This window comes from Pseudophryne corroboree, chromosome 8 (genome assembly GCF_028390025.1).
Source record: "Pseudophryne corroboree isolate aPseCor3 chromosome 8, aPseCor3.hap2, whole genome shotgun sequence".
Classification (NCBI taxonomy): Eukaryota; Metazoa; Chordata; class Amphibia; order Anura; family Myobatrachidae; genus Pseudophryne; species Pseudophryne corroboree.
In genome coordinates this window covers 10,240,004-10,261,352 of record NC_086451.1, presented here as the reverse complement: position 1 = coordinate 10,261,352, position 21,349 = coordinate 10,240,004, and the positions used below count along the sequence as shown (strand labels likewise).

Below are 21,349 nucleotides of genomic sequence, written 5' to 3'. Positions count from 1 at the left end.
AGCGAATGGAGAGTCTTGCAAGGGTTAATAGTATAACCTGGGCTGAATGCTTATTGACCAGGGCTGAAAACTTTTTTCAGAATTTTTGTAAATTGCCCTAACTGGTTGTAAAAATGACTTTGTGAAGCTCTGAATACCCGGAATGTGTTGGCAGCCTGGCATTTCAGTGGGTCTGAACAAAACCTGTGACAGCTTTAAATGGGGTGGGGAGCAGGGGAGGGGGACCGAGCAGCTGTACCCAAATGAGCAGGGTCTGGGCTGCGCCATCCTGATTACTTTGTTGTGCCTCGGACTGTAATTTGGCACTAGCAGCTAGATAAGCCGTGCAGGGGCGCCAAGCTGTGATACACCGGCGCTGCTAAATAAATGCTGGGCCTGTAATCTGCGGCCAGGTGGCTGCCCTGTCCCGGGGGGCTTCTGTGGAACGCTGCTGTTGCGCTTTCATGCTTCCCCTTGGACCCTCCCTGTGTTCTCTCCTGTGTCAGGCTAACCAGAGTAGTAATTTTAAGCCCAATCAACCTCCTTAAATGTTTTTCCCAAAGGCATATCTGGAAAAGAACCAAAATGATCACTCTCTGCTCTGCTGTCCTCCTCCTCTTCCCCCGTGAGCTGTCCCTTAATGAGAACCTGGTGGCATTAATTGCACCAATTAAATAAGCTTATCGCCTGGTGATGTGGCGGAGGGGGTATTATGATTGGGATAACAAGGGACCGGTTCCCGGTGTATCATTGCGGATTCCTTCTGACGGAAGTATTCCCTGTATCTGGAGCCGCAGATCTCTCTGCCTCCGTCTCCTGACTCGCACTTTTTGGCGTCTCCGTCGTCGCAGCGCCAGCTGCAGATAAGTGGCACCATTGATAGCGTGGCACATCCTGAGCCAGGTCGGGATAAAAGGTGCCAGGCTGGCCAGGAGCCGCATCTCGATTTCACCCGTCACTTAGCGGCCTGCCTACAAAGGTTCCTTTATGTTGTCCAGAAAATGAGATCCAGTTGGAAAGTCAAGTGTATTCAGGCCGGTACAGGAGAAAGGTGATCCCTGCTTTTCTGTGAATGGAGGGAGAGCCACCGCAAAAATCGGCGACTACTGCGGCTTTACTCTGGAGGGAGGGATTTGTAACTCCTAGCTAAAGGGCTACGGAATACGTTGGCGCTATGTAAATAGGCCGGGTGCTTTTTATATCAGAATTTCGCTTTCTCTAAATGACGGGGCTGCAATTTTATATTTAATTTATAGAAGTAAACAATTTAGATGATATAATTGGGCGCAGTCCATAAAGATCTTTTATACTATATTATGTTCACTCTGAATGCAGCTGCCAAGCAATAATCTGGGTTGCTGAGAATGATGCAACAAATTGTAATAGACAGCGCAATTTTAAGATGCAGTTTAACGCGTTTCTCCATTGTAAATACTGATTTAAAGGACTGTATAGTCCTGGAGTAGACAATATCTGGCACTCCAGCTGCCGTGGAACTACACATCCCAGCATGTTCTGCCACAATTTTGTTTTGGGGCTGGCGCAAACTGTGGTTTCACATGCTGGGACGTGTGGTTCCACAGCAGCTGGAGTGCCAGATATTGTCTATTCCAGGTCTATACAGTCGTTGAAAAAAATAAAACACATTGTAACAGAGAGCGCAGTTTTCAAATGCAGTGTAACGCGTTTCTCCGTTGTAGATACTGAACGGTTTCATCTGATGAAACGGTTATGTATCAACAAGGAGAAACGCGTTAAACTGCTTTTGAAAATTGCGCTGTCTGTTACAATGTGGCAGAACTTGCTGGGATGTGTAGTTCCAGAGCAGCTGGCGAGCCAGGTGGTACCTGCTCCCTGGTATGGACCTCCTGAAAGAGGAGAGATGACCTCAGTTAGGAGACTCTACCCTGATAGATCACCATACGGCAGCGCCATACTGCAGGCCCTTGACTGCTGACCCTTCCCTCCTGCAGCATTCTCCTCACGCCTCCCCTGCAGTATACTGCTAGCATCTAGCCAGAGAGAGAGGAGAGCACTTGTGTGGGGTGGTGTCCCTTTTACACTCTGCATTTCCCTGCTGCGTACCTGTAAATAATTATCTCTGTATTGCCGCAGCTATGATGGGAAGTGACTCTCTCCAGCCTGTGCGCTCAGGGAAGCGTTGAAAGGCCTGACTTGTACTGGTGACTGCCATTCCTCAGGTTAAATGGTGTGTTTCATAGCCGGGGCCCCCATCTTCCCCCCTGTGCATATACTCTGCTTATTTCCCTTCTCCTGAGGTAACGCTCATAAAAAGGTGAGACACTCGCAGCCTGCAGCCGGCTAATGGCGTGTTCAGTCACTTTAACATGCAAATAAGCCCCAAGGCTGTCTGAAGTGTGTAACGGAAGCGCTGGCGTCTCAGTGTGCGGCGCGTTATTAAAAGGCCTCATGCATTAAAAACTGGCGGCACTGAAGTTAATGGCGCGCGTTATTTACAGGTCGTGTCCAACAGGTGTTAAGAAGGACGTGAACATAAAAGTGCATCCATTTTGCTTTGGAGTGTGGGGCGCAACAAATTGTACAACTAGTTGGTTATTCTATACGTGTTGCTGGTAATAGGACGCTGACTGCAGCTTTACGTTCTTTATTATGTAGGCTGATAGAGTTTGGGGCTTGGTGATGGGGATTCTGGGTAACGGCGTACGTGATGGGGATTCTGGGTAAAGGCGTACGTGATGGGGATTCTGGGTAACGGCGTACGTGATGGGGATTCTGGGTAAAGGCGTACGTGATGAGGATTCTGGGTAACGGCGTACGTGATGGGGATTCTGGGTAATGGTGTACGTGATGGGGATTCTGGGTAATGGCGTACGTGATGGGGATTCTGGGTAATGGCGTACGTGATGGGGATTCTGGGTAATGGTGTACGTGATGGGGATTCTGGGTAATGGCGTACGTGATGGGGATTCTGGGTAATGGTGTACGTGATGGGGATTCTGGGTAACGGCGTACGTGATGGGGATTCTGGGTAACGGCGTACGTGATGGGGATTCTGGGTAACGGCGTACGTGATGGGGATTCTGGGTAACGGCGTACGTGATGGGGATTCTGGGTAACGGCGTACGTGATGGGGATTCTGGGTAACGGCGTACGTGATGGGGATTCTGGGTAACGGCGTACGTGATGGGGATTCTGGGTAACGGCGTACGTGATGGGGATTCTGGGTAAAGGCTTACGTGATGGGGATTCTGGGTAATGATGTACGTGATGGGGATTCTGGGTAATGGTGTACGTGATGGGGATTCTGGGTAATGGTGTACATGATGGGGATTCTGGGTAACTGCGTACATGATGGGGACTCTGGGTAATGGCGGATGTTGGGGGAGTGCGGGACTGCAGTCATCATATGGACAATTGCTGAGGTAAAATATATGTAATATAGTGTTTTCCCATCCAGTGCACGGTTCAGCCCCGGTGCTTTGGTGGAATGCGCACTTTACATCACCACCTGGGTAGTCCTAGAATGCCGTCTCCATGACAACGTCATTGTGTCACCAGGGCCAATATGGGTGGGTTACCACTGGCCCTCATACCAGATACAGCTCTATTAGAGGGGAGTGCAGAGACGGCCCTCCCTTCACTGCTCAGCAGTGGGTGACCCCAACCGTCGGGGGAGTTTTTACAACCTGTTTCCCACAGTATCTCACAGCGAAAGGAAAGGAAATCTGGTAAAAGAACAGTATATACTGTAGGACAGAGTCAGTCTTCATTTTATATATTGTATTACAGCCATGTAAATAGCTCACACACAATCGCAGCACTGTACGGAGGAGCTAACACTCTAAATTCCCTACCACATACACACTAGGGTTCATTTTATTGCCCAACACCGGTATGCTCTTGGAGTGTGGGAGGAAATACATACAAACACTGGAGAACATACAAACTCCATACATACTCCAATAAGGACTGTGAGGCAGTGATGCTAACCACTACACCAACCATGCTGCCTTAATGGTCTTTTCCACTTTGAATATTAATTTGGCTTTATAGTGCTATCATCTTGGTGGACACCCCTACCAGCTTCTGTACGTAGTAGGGGCCCCGGTGGAGTGGAGGCAGATATATTTGGGCTTAAATAATATTTGTGTAGTCTAACAATTCTCTAAGAGGCAATAACATCACTGAGGCATGAGGCACACGGGTAAACTTTTGCCTTGTTTTCTTGAACGCTCTTGGGGGTCTGTCTAGGATAACCATAAGCTTTCCTTTTGGCATGACTGCGCTCGTCGCCTGTACTCGATGTGACGCTATTTGAGCAACGGCTGCTTCTGCTTTTTATCTTAATTATATCTAAAACAGAACATAAGGGCCTATTTCAGAGATGCACGCAATTCCGAATGCGGACGGACCTCGTGATTATTATTAAACCGCTCATGCGTCGCAGCCTGACATACACAATTTAGGGCCTTCTAAGTCAGCTGCATCTTGGTCCTTTTTAAATGACGTCAAAGCGGGTGTCCCTGTGTTGCAAAAGGGCGTTTGCCCATAGAAGAGGTACCTCATGGGCGTGCAGACGGAGTTGCGGGCTATTGAGTCAAATCTCCTGCGCCGAGGATGTGGCTGGTGCAGATTGTAGTGCGGAGGGCTGGTGGCGGCACGGTAGCATCGATGCGGCTGTCTGCATGGATCTGTGATCGCTGGAGGCAGCTGAGATTGGCTCAGAGCAGGCTACTGACATAAGCTTTTGGTGACCCCTCTTGGAGGTCCTAAAGTTGATTTCTTGACCAGAGATTCCTGAACATGCTGTAACCAAACTTCCCCTACCAAGGGGTTAAACACGGAGGCTCCAGAGCCAGCCATAGAGGCCGCTGGGTCTCCCAGGATCCTGGCGAGGAATGCGATCTAATAATTCCAGCGTAAATTCCCATCTATTGTCTGTGACCAGCCACTTCAGCCTCCTAATGTTGACATGGCCCGGGACCCACATTCTGAATGCCTAGTGCTTCATCCCAACCACTGGGGTCATGGACTATGGGGAATGCTCCACAGAGGAGAGTGGAGTCAGGATTGTGGGCTCCAGGTCTTTCTTTCATGTTCATCCATCTATTAGAGGGTGCTGATGTTACAATTCCCCTAACTTCTTTGGGTAGAGGGGGTTGGTTGGAAGGTTGAGTTTTAGTTTGGAAGTTTGACCTTGCAGCCAAGTTTGGCTAAAGTGGAGTGCACACTAAGCTGAATCAGATGACCCTGTCTCATGTCGTGCACTATGGGGGTAATTTCTGAGTTGATCGCAGCAGGAAATTTTTTAGCAGTTGGGCAAAACCATGTGCACTGCAGGGGAGGCAGATATAACATGTGCAGAGAGAGAGAGATTTGGGTGTGGTGAGTTCAATCTGCAATCTAAATTGCAGTGTAAAAATAAAGCAACCAGTATTTACCCTGCACAGAAACAAAATAACCCTCCCAAATCTAACTCTCTCTGCACATGTTACATCTGCCCCACCTGCAGTGCACATGGTTTTGCCCAACTGCTAAAACATTTCCTGCTGCGATCAACTTGGAATTACCCCCTATATGCATCAATTGTGCTACTTGTGCGCTGTATAGTGTAAATGGGTCTGTTAGGTCATCTGGTTGCATTCCTTAATGGGACTCATGAGGGTCAAGCTTGGTGAGATGCCCTCGCCTTCTACTGACCTAAAACCATTGATGAAAATGCCCCACTTTACTCCTCCTTTATATGGAAATTCCTTTTTGCCGCAATACTCAGTCATTAGTTTTATTAGATGTAATCTTCAGTCTCAGAGGGTTGTATCACTTCTGCTGCTCGGGGTTAATTAACCCGATCGTCTTACCCAGGTTTCCTGTGTGATGACTATTTAATAACGGGCTACAAATTCCTGGAACAGATGCTAAATACCACATTAAACTCCCATCCAGGTGACTGCTCTGAGTAACCTTATCTGCCGCCTCCTGTTCATCCCTCGCAGCCAGGGGGCAGGACGGCAGACTGTTCTGTGGGTTAAACAGATTATTTGTGGCTTTTGGAGGCAGGTTGTGTTCTCGGAGGCCCCCAGTCACATCTGCAGAGAGCGTCCCCAGCCACTTGTAGTCGACAGAAGGTCGGGCAGAGGGGTGTGTGCTCAGGCCCCAAATTTTCTATGACCGTGTCATTGTGGGTGGTATTCAACAAGTTAATATAAATAAAAATTGAAGAGAAATTGAGGGATGCGCCGCTGGCCGGATCTGATTGGGTCTCCGATGGCTTTAGAGGCCCCAAACCTCAACACTCCCATCTCTAACCCTGTTGCCAGTGATAACTCCCTTTGCTTGTGAGTTCAACCCATTCGTTCAAAATGCCTCGTTCCTCAGTGATGCTGCTGGTTTGTAGTGAGCCGATAAGTTGCACTCTCAGTGTTGTCTCAGCCCGTGAGTCCGCACTGTGCATCACTGAGGTATGGACAGTCCAGAGGTTCTCAAACGCGGTCCTCAAGACACCCAGGTTTTAAGTTTATCCATGCTTGGCCACAGGTGACTGAATTAACACTTCAGTTAATTCTGATTTAACCATCTGTGTTGAGCCATGGATATACCTAAACCCTGGTCCGCTGGGGTGCCCTGAGGGCTTCTGGGATAGTCTATAATGTAGCCATCAATACTTTCTTGTTTTGAAACTCTTGCAGCCCGGACACCATTACTAGACATTACACGCTTTTATAAAAACATACCGCTGACTGTGGCGCCACAGACTCGCAACGCCAGGTGACCTGAGCCAGGTCATTCGCAGGTTACATTGTCCTGCACTTGGTTTCAGCAAACGCTTGATCCTTACCTGACATCTGGAAAAGAGGGCTCATTAGCCTGGGTGTCAGCGCGGGCACCGGTTCTGCGGCTTGTGTCTGACACTTGGCACCTGGAGACGCTTAGAGCTGTTCCAAGTACTCCAACACTCCATGAGTTATCTGGGAGGCAGGAGGGAGCTAATTAAAGCGCTGACCCCTTTACGTTTAATGCTTCTTTCCCACGGTTAATCTTGTGTGTAATGTGACTAGAAAAAAACAAAGCAAAGGTAAAATAGAAGGTTGAAGGCGTTTGAGAGGATTAAGGTTTTACCTTCAGGATAAGGGGCACAGAGCGCCTCCACACATGTACATATAACCTGTATTCTGTATGTGCCGTGTGGGCCACGGGCATTGGTCAGGACGCACAAATACGTCCCATGTTATGTTCTATGCGCGTCTGACTGTGTATTGTAAAATGCAGGATTTGGGCACTTGCGTTCCAGCTGTCACTGACGACGTTGTTGAGGCAGTAGTCTCATCACTGAGGCACAAGCCTGTGCCTCATGCCTCATTATCTGAAACTCCTAGTGAATTGAGAGGCTGAGTATTGATTCTTCCTCCAAGATGGCCGCTTCCATGATTCTTGGGAGCACACCCAGCAAACGTGTAGCTAATGCAAAAATGAGAGGTTTTAATGTTGCATGAATATTGCAAATGTTCATTTCTGCATAAATTTATGGCACCAACAATGACCTTTCTGTTGCAATACCTATACGAGCAGTACAAAGGTAAACTGCACAATTGTGGTCCAGACAGCGTTTGTGGTTTTGTATGTGTTAAAGTTCTCTGCGTTTACTCCGGTGTCATTGTCCTCTGTCTATAATACGGCAGATGGCTGCAGACAATGGCGAGAATGCAATGAGCTCTGAAATGAGGCCGGGTTCAGAGGTCGCCGGGAAACATCTGCCATTTTGAGATCCTCGGCCGGGCCACGTTTCTGAAGTGGCTTATCCTCCTGTTCAGAAAGTGTAAATACAGTTTGCTTCTTTCTTTAATTGCACTTCAAGTGCTATAAATGTGTGGCAGATGGTTTGGGACCCTTGAAAATCCAAATAGTAAAATAGGTAATAAAAATATAAAAAAAAATAATAAAAAATATATATAAATAAAAATAAAAAATTATATATATATATATATATATATATATATATATATATATATATATATATATATATATATATATATATATATATATATATATATATATATATATATATATATATTTTTTTATTTTTTTTTTTATTATTTTTTTTTTTTTTTTTTAATCCACCGGTTTGTGGACCTGTATGTCCATGCAGTAAGGTGGCAGCCCACATAGGTAGATGTAGAACCCAAGAGCTGACATTCGTCTCTTTCCCTGTAACCTTGGTACTGCTTAGTCGCGAAAGAATTTCCCAAAAGTCAGCGATGGGTTATTCTGCAGGGCTGACAGGCACATGCGAGCCCTCCGTCTGTGTATTTAGCACATCTATGACACATTAGGTGAGGCGTCTCCAGATTTCACAGCACAATGTCTTGGGCAGGAGCGCAGCCAATAATCTCCATATCTGTAGTGGTTTTATTTTCAAAGCAATCGACGCTGCCTAGAGACCCGTTAAATGGGGGGCGGCTAAGAAAACGTTCACTTCTCCCCCTAGCTGTCCTTGGACGTGCAGAGCTAGAGGTGGCAGGTGTCGGTACCAGTGGATGCCATCTGGCACCTGCCCCGCTTCGCTGCACCGAGAATCTTTGGTGACCACTTTGACGCAGTTGTATAAAGGGGTGTGTTATAATAGATCTACGCAAATTAGATAGACCGTCAATAGGTCGAACACATATGGTCGACAGAGTCAACGTGGAAATGGCCGGCGCAAGTTTTTTTTTTTTGGCCAAAATTTGTCTTTATATGGGTCCCAATGTATAGATAGTGTGGTGTATTCTATATTATTAGAACGCTCTGTTGTAGTAACCGGATAACTTATCACATAACCACCTACCAGGGACAGGTGGCGTATAATACCGATGCATTGTGTCGGCTACTAGAATAGTTTCAGCTGATCTGGTTGCAAAGCGGCCATTTTCTCTCCCCTTGTGTGACGCGTTACCCATATGGCCCCACCACCGCTTTTAGAGCCCAGAAATCCATCTTTAAGACTTCGGCGAGGCGTCTTCTATATTTAGGTGGATCCTGTTTATTTCTTATATCCGACTTATTTCTAAAGCAATTGTAACAACAACAAGCTGAAACCACCAACAAAACCTTACTTTGTTCTTTGTTTGATTTAAGATTAAAATGATTTATTTGTTCCTTCAGAGAATTCTAGTTCTCCAAAGCTTTCTACGTTCCGAGGCCTCTTTCCTGCGTGAGACTTGTCATGTGCTTCTGTATAAATGGCCTGAGGGGGGGAATGTATTATCCGCTGCACCCAGGCTCCTCATGTTTGTCTGCAGAACTCTGTGTGCAACAGCAAAATAAAGCGGCTGATGTTTGTCTCCCGGTTACACTAAAGTCCGCTCCTTGGAGGCGAGGGCAGAACCAGTACTCGATATGTTGGAAATTCTATACGCACCTGAGGTGCGGTCGGCTGCACGTCTAAAAATAGCGTGACACTTCTTCCGCCTTTATCACAAGCCGGTTCCTCCGGCTGGGGCCTACTGAAAAATAAACTCTCTCTCTTAAACAATGGTCCTCAAAGTCCCCGGACGTTACTGTTCTGTTGAGCATTTTCCACCACCTCACAGCAGAAGCAGCCATTTTGTGGTCTGGCACCCTGTGCGTGAGGATGCGGTCTGTACGCATCCTTTAGGCCTCGGCGATCATACAACGCAACATGTCTGCCTCCACGGCGTGTGTGGCCAATGGGATAATCTAGAACATCCTTGGTTGTCGCTTGTCGTTTTTCTTTTAAGCTGTTAGGCCCTGTGCCTGATCAATCAGAACTGTCTGGCCACAAGTGACACAGAACGTAGCCAGCAGGTACATAGCTAGCAGAACCGGCCTTGGAAGAGTTCGGGGCAAAGGCAGGAGGTGACTGGCAGCGTTTTGTTATTTGCACGCATCTGTGAGAGAGCGTGGTGCGTGGCGCACCTTCCACGTAAATTCGCATTTCAGATGCCGACCGAGGTATGACTGGCATCTCGGTGCCCAGAAGAGGAGGGAACAAAGGCTCCCTCTCGTCAGACTGGCAGGACCGTGCCACCCGGCCTGCTGCTTTCTCTGACTGAGAGCAGTGAAATCAGCCAGCCAGAAGCCTAGGCCTATTCTAACCTCCAGTTTCCCCCCAACCAGCCCAACTTATTCTTCAAGTTGATTGGACGCCAGTGGCAGGAGGCAGCTGCTGCGCTCATTAATATGCACACCTGCTCTCTGCCGGCTTTTGTGCGGCCGGCAGATGCCCTGATTAATTTTGTGCCTATTCTTTACACTCCTTTTGGCCCGGATAATGGATTCTCATTAACTTGAAATGTCTCCGATTCCTAACAAATTCTCTCACAATCCCCCAACAAAGAGAATCTGAGCGGGAGAACAGGAGGGATTTTTATTTATTTACAGGTTTTTATTTTTCATTTTTCTACTATTATTCAGGAGAAAATTAGAATACAGCCATACTTTCTCTCACTAACTTTTATTTGGCTACTTTCCCCCCCTATTGTTCAAGTTTAATGAGAAATCTTGCAGAGATGAACGCCATTAGTTAGGGGGGCGACTGCCCCATACGTCCAAAAACAGCATTGTCAGCGCAGTACATTCAGCGCAGAGGCAGTGTATGTCAGACGTGTACGTTCGTGCGTCCAGAGCGCTGGTAACGTACTCCACTGCGCTGAGCGGCGGCGAAGTACAACCAGCACGGACTAATACGTTTTCAAACACACCCTGTAACAAGACAATTAGGAGCTGATTGGCTGGCACTTTTGCACTTATTGTGCGATATATGTCTGTCGTAGATGGAATCGGCCGGGCCCTGCACAGCGAGCAACCAGCCGGTTGGATGAATTCTGTCTGCTTCTGATCAGCTCGAAATGTAAAATCTTTTGGCGGTCATCAGACGATTAGGAATTGCCTCATAGATCAGTGATGTCATCCATTCCCGGTGTTTTAATTGGGCGAGTCATGTAAAGGTTTGCACAGTGCACAAAATGGCGGCCTTCACTGCGTGGTGGAGGAGTGGGGACTTGCAAAACATGGCTGCCAAAACACCAGCTCTCTGCGGATTATGGGGGTCATTCTGAGTTGATTGCTAGCTGCATTCGTTCGCTGTGCAGCGATGAAGCAAAAAAACGGCACTTCTGCGCATGCATATGCGGCGCAATTCGCACGCGCAAAGTGCTTTTACAACGGCCGATGTAGTTTCACACAGGGTCTAGCAAAGCTTTTCAGTCGCACTGCTGACCGCAGAGTGATTTGACAGGAAGAGGGCGTTTCTGGGTGTCAACTGACCGTTTTCAGGGAGTGTTCGAAAATCCGCAGGTGTGGCTGGGCGAACGCAGGGCGTGTATGTGACATCAAAACAGGAACTGAATAGTCTGAAGTCATCGCAAGCGCTGAGTAGGTCTGAAGCTACTCTAAAACCGCACAACAGAACTTTGTAGCCGCTCTGCGATCCTTTCGTTCGCACTTCTGCTAAGCTAAAATACACTCGCAGAGGGAGGCGGCGTAGCGTTTACATGGCTGCTAAATACAGCTAGCGAGCAATCAACTCAGAATGACCACCTATATTCCCAGTAAAGTCGCACAGTGACCTAAATTCAGGGATCAGGGTTTTGTGTACTAGTGTTTCTTTATTTTCCTTTTTTCAGCATTTATTACATTTTTCTCCACACATTTATTTTGGAATTTGGTTAAAAATAAATGTGACTCCATGTGGGGTTAATCGTGCCGTTACTGAGATGTTTATATTCGTGCAACCACTCTCACAGATGGCATCTCCTAACTTTTTCTTTCAAGAGAACGTTCCAGACTACCAGGAACAAAGAGGCACCTTTTCCCCATGACCCACCACTTGCCTCTTCCAACGAGTCTTCTCAAGTAGGTGCGAGGTCAAATGAGGCATGATCTTATGAAGTAACCTAACATCCCAGCCATTAGTACCTACATGTCGGCAGATGGAGCAGTTGTCGGCCTGTCAAGTAGAGCCTAGTGACAAAGACTTGTCCCCAGATGTCTGCCACCTCTCTTCTTGTGAACACCCCCCCACCGCTAGGCCGTTGGACTCACTGCTGCCACAGAACTCCGTTCCCAGGTTATCTGATCTCCAGTCCGGTCACCAAGAGCCAAATGGTTTAGGCCTTTTGGCTGCTCCCAGCAGATGGTGGCTACAGATCCAATGTCAGATGACTTCTCACCCCTGTTATTGGGTGAGGTTAGATTTTTCTCTTCATGTCTTTGCTCATTATAGTAGCAGCTAGTCTTACAGGCGTTCTGCATATTTTCCCACCTGCTATTACTATTATCTTCAGAAATGTTCCATCACAGACGAGTCTTGAGGCCAAATGGAATAGTCTGGACATCTTACACATGCTTTGTAATTGATTTTGCATTTTAATTTGTTTCTTTTGGAATACAAAACAGGAACACTTGTGTTGGGGTAATAAAATTAGTAACCCCCCCCCCCATAACAACGGTTTCAAATGAGAACTTCGGCTTCCGTAACCAAGCTGTCTGGTCTTACTAATATGGTTTCCCAACATGTTGGAAGTGTGCAGTTGCTAAAATGGCATAGCGCACTGAACTAACTACATGTCACAGAGCGGAGGCAGCACTTTTGTGGGCTGGGCCAACATTCAGCCTGGTTTCCTTGTGGATTGATCTTCTCATGAATATTGTTTCTGCTCACAAAGATGGCTGCCACTGCTGTATCTAGGTTACTGGGGATAGAAAATGCTGCTCTATATGACAGGGCTGCTTGTAAGAGGGGTGTCACAAGGGCATTTTATACACTACAGAGGTGCAATGTTCCTTAGCGTGCAATGGCTGCCATGGCGACTGCTTAATGTGTCAGGAATTTATTTGAATTAATTTCACTCGATTATAAAGGTAAGGCTGAATTTTAAATAAGATTCCATATTAGTTTGACATCTTATAGCTTTAGGGTCCTTGTGCGTTGTCTTTCTTTGAGGGTTTATAGTAGGACCATAGCTGAGGTATGAGGGTACATAACACAGCCATTTTAGTTTCATGTTGCCCTTCAGGTAATGAATGGGCCACGGCCTGTAATTGCCTGAGAGGGAGGCTGAGGCTCTGTGTTTGTCTAGTTCTTGCTCTGTTGACTTTTGATTTTTGGGAAGACTTGGAAGCGATGAACCCAAACATAGGTTATTTGGCTGCTCTGAGGGAACCTTTCCCAGGCTGGCTGAGCTGGGAACAGGTGTTAATGTTGTGCTAAGATCTGCCTCCTCCCTCCACTAACCAAGCCTCAAATATTCTGGGCCGACCTGCGGCTGTTTCATGCTTTTTACACGGAACCCTGACATTAAAGGCTTATTATCTGTAGGTGTGAGATTCCCACAGGGTACCACTTATTGCCCCACAGGGTACCACTTATTCCCCTACAGGGTACCACTTATTTCTCCACATGGGACCTCCCTTCTCTGATTGCTGAGGGAAGGGAGGTCCCAGGAACCTCAGAGGAACCAGGGGTACATGGCTTCGTGGTGGTACACTGCTCCATGCTCCTCATTCTTGGAAAAAAAACCAAAATGTCTACTTATATTCTGCATATACCTGGAGAGCGCACTACCAGGAACTGTGAAAGCATAGCTCCTTCTCTTCGATCCCCTCAACGCAGCCCCTCTTGCAGGGGTGGGGGTGAACTAGTGGGTACCAGTAAGTAGCCACAATCACTGAGATGGCAGCTTCTAACTGACCCTCCCGGTCACTCCAAACTTAGGGCCCAGAAGCAGAATGTTATAATAATTAATGGGTCACCACTTAATTAAAGAAGTGTGGATTTTAGACTGTATAAGACAAAAAAAATTTTTTCTTCTTCTGGTAAATATTTTTTTTCCCACCCAAAATAAACCTGGAAATTTCTGCTAACGCTGATTCCATTTTTATTGTTCACAGGTGCCCCAGTTCCCACGTTGGCGACAGGTGCCAGTTTAATAACCCCTGCACAAGTAGTCCGTGCCTACATGGAGGAACATGTAACCCTGAGATCAAAGGGAATAACGTGTACTTCACCTGCGCCTGCCCGCTGGGGTACCAGGATTCGCGCTGTCTCACCCCAAAGGACAACGTGTGTCTCAACAACCCCTGTCGCAATGGCGGAACCTGCGAACTGATCACAGTCGAATCGAAGTACAAGTGCAAGTGTCCCCCTGGATGGACAGGTATGGAGGAGAACCGCTATACAGTCCCCTATACATCTTCATCCCTGTATCAGCCTGCCAGTCTTCCCGCACAACACTCCAATAGGTGGCGTAGTAATAACGCAGCTTTATGCTGTTGCTGCCTTGGTACCCTCTGTGAATGTGTAAGGAAGGGGGGGGGGGGCATCTGATTGCACAGCTTCTGTCATTATTATTATACTGTATATAGCGCCGCATTGCTGGATCAGCGGTCATAGCAGATGATAGTATAAGTAAGGGAAGGGAAGCACATGAGGGGAGAGGGCCCTGCTCGTGAGAGCTTACAGTCTCAAAGGGAGGGGCAGATAGACCGGGGTGACACAGATGGGGTACTATAAATGCCAATTGTAAATTATATTCTGTATAGTGAGAAAAGCAACCTACTTACTTCTTTGTTACTACTGATTGTGGCCCTAATGTCTCTGCAAAATGTACCTACAGGTGAAACGTGTCAGCAGGCGGACGCGTGCGCTTCCAACCCCTGCGGCAATGGCGGATCGTGTGTCCCGTTCGACTCCCAGTATGTGTGTAAATGTGTGGAAGGATTCCACGGCGAAACCTGCAAACAGGACGTCAACGAATGCAAGCAGAATCCCTGCAAGAATGGCGGAGCCTGCGTCAACGAAGTCGGAACGTTTTACTGCAAGTGCAAAAGCAAGTTCACTGGGAATTACTGCGAGAACCTGTACGTGCCGTGTAACCCGTCGCCGTGCCAAAATGGCGGGACCTGCCGGCAGACCGACGACACGTCCTACGACTGCACTTGTTTACCAGGTACTAGTCTCATTCATCTTCTACTGCAGTATATGGGGAGGGAGGGAGGGAAGCTTGGGGGGGGCCACGTGAGGCTTTTTGTCTTTGTCTTAAATGTTTGGGGTGAAACACGGACAATGTGGCCACTTTTGATGGAACTTGATGCTAGACTAAATCTGGCACTGTAACATTTTCACTTTTGTGGCGACAGTTTCCGCTGTGAAATCTGCTGACTTTGGTTCAGAAACGCAGATGATTTGTGTGACGACGGATGTTTTGTTAACAGCTCTGTACAATTGGGGCCCATGACGTACAGACAGATATCCCACCTTTTGTAGCTGCAGTGTTCCCTGTGTGTTCTGTGTGCAAATGTTGGGATTGTGCTCTCCTGTGTGGCAACAGGAAGCGTTTTGTTTGCTGAAGTGACAATTGCTTACTACCTCTTTCCACAATAGAAGGATATGCTCATTCGCTTTGAACTTTTGCCCTTTAAATAAGGAATTGGGCAGTTGTAAAGCGTCTGTAAAGATGGGGTCCGGGGGGAGGTTAATGTGACCTCTCCCGGAGTACTGCGGCTTTAATCTGCAGCCTAGACCGTGGACTAACGCTGAATTCTTATATAATAGGTGGTAAATGTGTTCTAATTATGCAATGGGGAAGGGGGGCTGGAACCAGTTAAGAAACTGATCTAGAGCAGATGCTATGGGAATCATGTAAGGAAGCCCATTACATGATTGATTTGGCCCTCACAAGCCCGATTTTAAGCATCTCTGCTGTGTAACGACTCGGTGGGATTTGCTGACTAGTTAATGACAGATAAACTGTTGTTTGGTTCTGGAGAAATGAAAGGGTGTCCGCAGGCATCGCCGCTAATAGCGACTGCGGCCGGGCTCGTTCTGAGGAGGAAGATGAGAGCCACATACATCACACATCTACTAGAACAGGAAGCTGTGACCTCGCACAAAGCGGAAGTTCATCTTCCTCCTCCAAGTCGCAGTGAAGCAGGATAAAAAGAATAAGTCCCCTTTTGGCAAGCCAAGTTGAATCTAAAATACTTTATATGACAATGATGTGACTTGTGCCCCTCTAGGTACACGGCATCGCCGCAGAACCGCGACCGGATGTAGGTTGGCCATCCTCATAGCCATCAGCAAAGTCCTTGGAAAACCAAACTCATCTGATATCTGTAGATGATTCCGCAAATCCCGGGTATAAATATATAACACTGCACACAGGCAGTGTATGTCTTTAACAAGAGGGATCATTGATCCCTAAGCTGTATGGAAACACGGTACACAAGCGCATGGTGACACAGGAATGCAGAAGCGAAGTGAGGTCCCGACGTGCTGCTACTGTATATATGTGCATAGGCAAATGCAGGGGGGGGTTCCAGTTGCCCAGAAATAGTATATAGGGTGGAATGGAGCTGTTGCACGTGACCAGTGGCAGCAGATTTTCCTACCAAGACTGCTGTGTGTGTGTGTCTGTGGATGTGAGTGCTCAGTCATTGCACCAGAGACAGAATCTGTAAGGGTCTTAGCAGGATCTCTGGGCTTGTATATGTCTGACGGTCCTGTATTACGTACACTGCACTGTGTTTGGGACAGACTATAGCCTGTTACATGCTAGTTAAGCATCCTTCTGAGCTGGGGACAATTGCTCTAAAGTCAAACATTTGGACTCCACCCCAGCGTCTCAGCCAATCGTAACAAGTTTCTCATTTTATGCTGCGATTCGTTCATACGTCGTTCAGTCACTGGTCTCCTGATATTTTATTTTTAATTTTTTGTCTGTTGCAAAATTCTAACTATTGCTTCATTGTTCAAACCCCAAATCTACTTTTTAAAGTAGATAATGGTGACTGTGATGATCTGTGTCTCTGAACTTGTTACGTTGTATCTTCTGCATTTACCACCCTCTTAAACAAGAGAATTCCTTTAGCTTCTCAGTGGCTGGGTGCCTCACCCCATAACTGTGGCACCTCGCGTCTCATCTAGTCTGACGGCCTCCCGTCACGTGTGCTCCACAGGCAGCGTATGCTGTTACAAGACGTCCTCGCCCCTGTACGGGTTAAGTTTGAATAATCAGATTTCCTTTCTTCCTCTCAGCCTTGCGCTCAGGCATGTGAAATCTGGGCAAACATTAACCTTGATGGTACTTTGAAGCCTGAGAACAATAGCTGCCTGCGCTCTGATTTACGTCTCTTTTACGGGCCTGTCTAGCAGGTGTCTCATGCAGGGCAAGCACCCAGGAAAGTTTTATATAGAATTAGAAGGCGGAAAATAAAAACAACCTATTGTACATAGGCTGGAAAGATCAAACACCAGACGTCACACACACAGATGTGCAAATGCCGCACATCAAATTGGTGCAATCTAGAAAAGTGGTTTTATTTATTGCGCATTTTGAGCGAAAGGTGCGCTCGGGAGTCCCCCAGCGCCGGGTCCTAGCTCCCCAAGAGGAGCTATTTGCCCCGACTTGAGCAACAGTGTATGTGGACACATCTGTAATCGCCTTTATTCGGTTGTGTGTGTTATTTGTTGACTATTGATACATTTTTGGACACTGTTGTGCCTCTGGCCCGTGGGCTGGATGCTGAGAGTTTGCTGTAACCAGTTCCGTATGGGCTATAAAGCCGTAGCTTGTGCCAGAAGATTTAGAAACACTTTGGAAAAACTTGTTTCTTGTTGTTGGATAAACATGTACAGGTCAGATTACACCTGCCAGGGGTAGTATAGAAGGGCTCGGGGGAATCTGCACGCCCCGAATGACCTGGCAGAGATCCACTCCTGTGCTTTGTATTTACTGTAAACACAGTATAACCGAACCCATAACACGGAGGACGGGCTTTCTGCATTGTCCGCATTCATGGCTGCTGTTGGGCCCATCCCCGCCTGCCAGGTGGAGGGAAGATGGATAGAAAATAAAAGTGCGCACAGAGGTTGTGGAATAGTTACCAGTTGTTTGCAGTGTAAATCCAGCTTTTATCAGATAAGCTGTTTAAATAATGCACTCACAGAATGTTAGTGATTTACTCAATTGCCGGAGTGTCAGGTGACCTCTCCCATGTCGCAGCGAGATGACTCGCTCAGCGGTTTAACATTCTAATAAAAGGGCCATAATTATATGCGTATAATTATTTGCGTTGACCCGCAGACTTACTTATTTTTCCCCTGCGCATACCGGTTTTTACTTTTTTTTTGTTCATGGCAATGTAGCGCACGCGTGAATTCAACAGCAACAATATGTAACAGAGGAAAAGTGTGTTTTTCACACGCTAGATCTTTCCTAAATTCCTAGTTCGGCTGAAGGCTGCAAGCTTGTGCATCCCAGGCATTTGTGCAGGCCCCGAGTTCTGAGATCACACAGCGCCATTCCCCGCGGGCCACGCTTATTCCCACTGCGGCTGTTGTGCAGGGGGAGAAGTCAGTAGGACGGGGATTAATTAGTAACTTGCCACATGTTGGTCTTGTGGACAGGATTGCAGTAATCCGGCTGGCGGCAGTGTCAGAAGACTGCTATCTTAAGTTTTATGAGCAGTTTCAGTGCCGGATTATTACCGAGCCCCTCCCTGGCACATTGATGGCTCCTGAACGTAATCTCAGGGTTCCCTGGCGGCACGGATTTCTCTTCTGTTCAGGTTACTGTTTGTTAGCACAGTGCAGCAATGTAACTACACCAGGCCAAACTGTTTGCCCTGGTTTGTTTGCTGTAAACACAAAAGAACAAACTCCTTTTATTGTGTATACTCCGTCTCGCTCTATGCTAGCGGTTACAGAAACCAAACAGGAGCCAAAAGTCGCTATATAGTGGATGAATTGATTGCAGTGCCGTAGGGTAATTGGTGACCAGTCACTGGCGGTCCTGAGCCAAGATTCATCATCGTGCAGATTAATATATCCCCTTATGCCGCAGTGATGTCACTGGTTCTCATACACCTATATCCTTTTTGCGCCACATGGTACGAGGCACCTAGCGCAGCGTATAGACTCTCAGCCACGGGTAACTGTACTTTTCCCTGAATTTACCGTCTTATTTGCACTGTAGCCACATGCACGTCACTTATACGGGGTCATTCCGAGTTGTTCGCTCGCTAGCAGTTTTTAGCAGCCATGCAAACGCTATGCCGCCTCCCACTGGGAGTGTATTTTAGCTTAGCAGAAGTGCGAACAAAAGGATCGCAGAGCGGCGGCAACATTTTTTTGTGCAGTTTTAGAGTAGCTCCAGACCTAGTCAGCGCTTGCGATCACTTCAGAATGTTCAGTTCCTGTTTTGACGTCACAAACACGCCCTGCGTTCGCCCAGCCCACTTCATGTCAATCACTCTGCGGCCAGCAGTGCGACTGAAAAGCTTCACTAGACCTTGTGATAAACTACATAGTTCGTTGTAAAATTACTTCGCGCGTGCGCATTGTGCCGCATACGCATGCGCAGAAGTGCCGTTATTTTGAACGAAAGCAGCTAGCGATCAACTCTGATGACCCCCATAGTGTCCTGGGCACTTAGGATTAGTATATATGTCACAAAGGAATTGGTATAAAGTCGCGGATTAAGCAGAACGATGCCTGGCGCAGGTCACAAATCAATTTTCTGATGTTGCTACCGAGATTCGCGCCTGAATCGCAGGCAGCAGCTGTGCGCCGCGCCTGCGTCCGTTTCCAGGATACTCGTGCGCTGTACTTTTGCTGCATAAGTGATATGACTAACATGCGTATTGTGTGAAAGTGTGCGGCTCAGCCCCGTTTGGCGCGTCACGGACTTTGCGACTGGCGCAATTTTGAGGATAGGTGCATGTGACACATCTGTAAAAATGGATTCTCTCAGTTATTATTTCGCTGTACAGTATATCTGCCTCCGTTCCTCAAACACGGCATTGTCTTTTATGTTACACGTATATTTTCAATAGGATTCTCCGGTCTGAACTGCGAGGAAAATATTGACGACTGTCCAGGAAACAACTGCAGGAATGGGGGGACCTGTGTGGACGGGGTTAACACCTACAACTGTCAGTGCCCCCCAGATTGGACAGGTAAATACAGGTCGCCGGGGGTAACCGACCAGATCATGTAAAAGTTTTTACTAACTTGGAAGAACTTTTAAATTCATTTTATTCCCTAAAACCCATTCTGGGCCCCACGGGGGTTGGTGGGGTGGGGGTGGGGGGCAATACCTGTGAACGTCTGTCTTCATTCCCCCTTGCGCTGTCTTTGCAGGCCAGTATTGCACGGAAGATGTAGATGAGTGCCAACTGATGCCAAACGCTTGCCAGAACGGCGGCACCTGCCACAACACCCACGGCGGGTACAACTGCGTCTGTGTGAACGGCTGGACGGGAGAGGACTGCAGTGAGAACATTGACGACTGTGCCAACGCGGCCTGCAACAGCGGTGCCACCTGCCACGATCGGGTGGCATCTTTCTACTGCGAGTGTCCGCACGGCCGCACAGGTGAAGAGACGCTCTCCGATACCGTACCGCCTAAAAGACACAGGGGGAGATTTATCAAATATTGGAGATAGAGTACCAACCAATCAGCTCCTGTCATTTTTTCAAAAACAGCCTGTAACATGGCAGGTAGGAGCTGATTGGCCGGCTCACTTTATCTTCCCTAAGCTTTGATAAATCTCCCCCATATATGTATATTGCCTTGTCGTGGTCTTGGGGAGGGCGGAGGTTGTAACTGGTGGTCTGTCCATATAGACCACGCACAATGCAATCAGAATTGCTGGGGCAGAGTGGGAACGTGTTTCACCAGGGCATTGGCTGGGTATGGTCTGCAGGAATACAGTAGAAAGGGCAGTGGAAGCCATTCGTGGTGATACGGTTAGTAAATGCGGAGCCAATACACTAACGGCGCACTGCTCCATCCTACGTTACAGGTCTGCTCTGCCACCTGGATGACGCATGCATCAGCAACCCCTGCAACGAAGGCTCCAACTGCGATACCAACCCAGTGAATGGCAGGGCCATCTGCACATGCCCGTCCGGCTACACCGGACCGGCCTGCAACTACGACGTGGACGAGTGCTCTCTGGGTAAGTTGCAGCCTGCAGAGCTCTGCATGCGCAGTTAATACCTTCATAGGGGACCTAAGCACAAAGTCGCCCATGCTGACGGGTGTGAGGGAACCTCCTGTGGGCTGCTGTCTGCAAAGGATTGTTCACACGTGCTCAAGGAATGACCTGTTATGTCCAACTGCAGGTGCCAACCCCTGTGAGCACGCTGGCAAGTGCATCAACACCCAGGGGTCCTTTCAGTGCAACTGCCTCCCCGGCTACGCTGGACCCCGCTGCGAGATTGACGTCAACGAGTGTCTCTCCAACCCTTGCCAGAACGATGCCACCTGTCTGGACCAGATTGGCGAATTCCAGTGCATTTGCATGCCAGGTCAGTTGCCATTCTTCCGTACGCCGGCGAGAGAATATATTTGTTAGGAATTTAGGTCTCCTCCGTCATTTTTGCTGC

The 21,349-nt window shown here is 47.7% G+C and overlaps 1 protein-coding gene across 1 annotated transcript in view; it reads left to right on the top strand.

Moving 5' to 3' along the window:
- NOTCH1 (notch receptor 1) overlaps positions 1–21,349 on the top strand; it is a 44,315-nt gene that overhangs the window by 5,815 nt on the left and 17,151 nt on the right. Inside the window, exons 3-8 of the mRNA XM_063935890.1 lie at positions 13,849–14,114; positions 14,574–14,906; positions 19,792–19,914; positions 20,099–20,332; positions 20,764–20,919; positions 21,086–21,271. Of these exons, the coding sequence (XP_063791960.1) occupies positions 13,849–14,114; positions 14,574–14,906; positions 19,792–19,914; positions 20,099–20,332; positions 20,764–20,919; positions 21,086–21,271 (1,298 nt within the window). The remainder of the gene's footprint in view (positions 1–13,848; positions 14,115–14,573; positions 14,907–19,791; positions 19,915–20,098; positions 20,333–20,763; positions 20,920–21,085; positions 21,272–21,349) is intronic.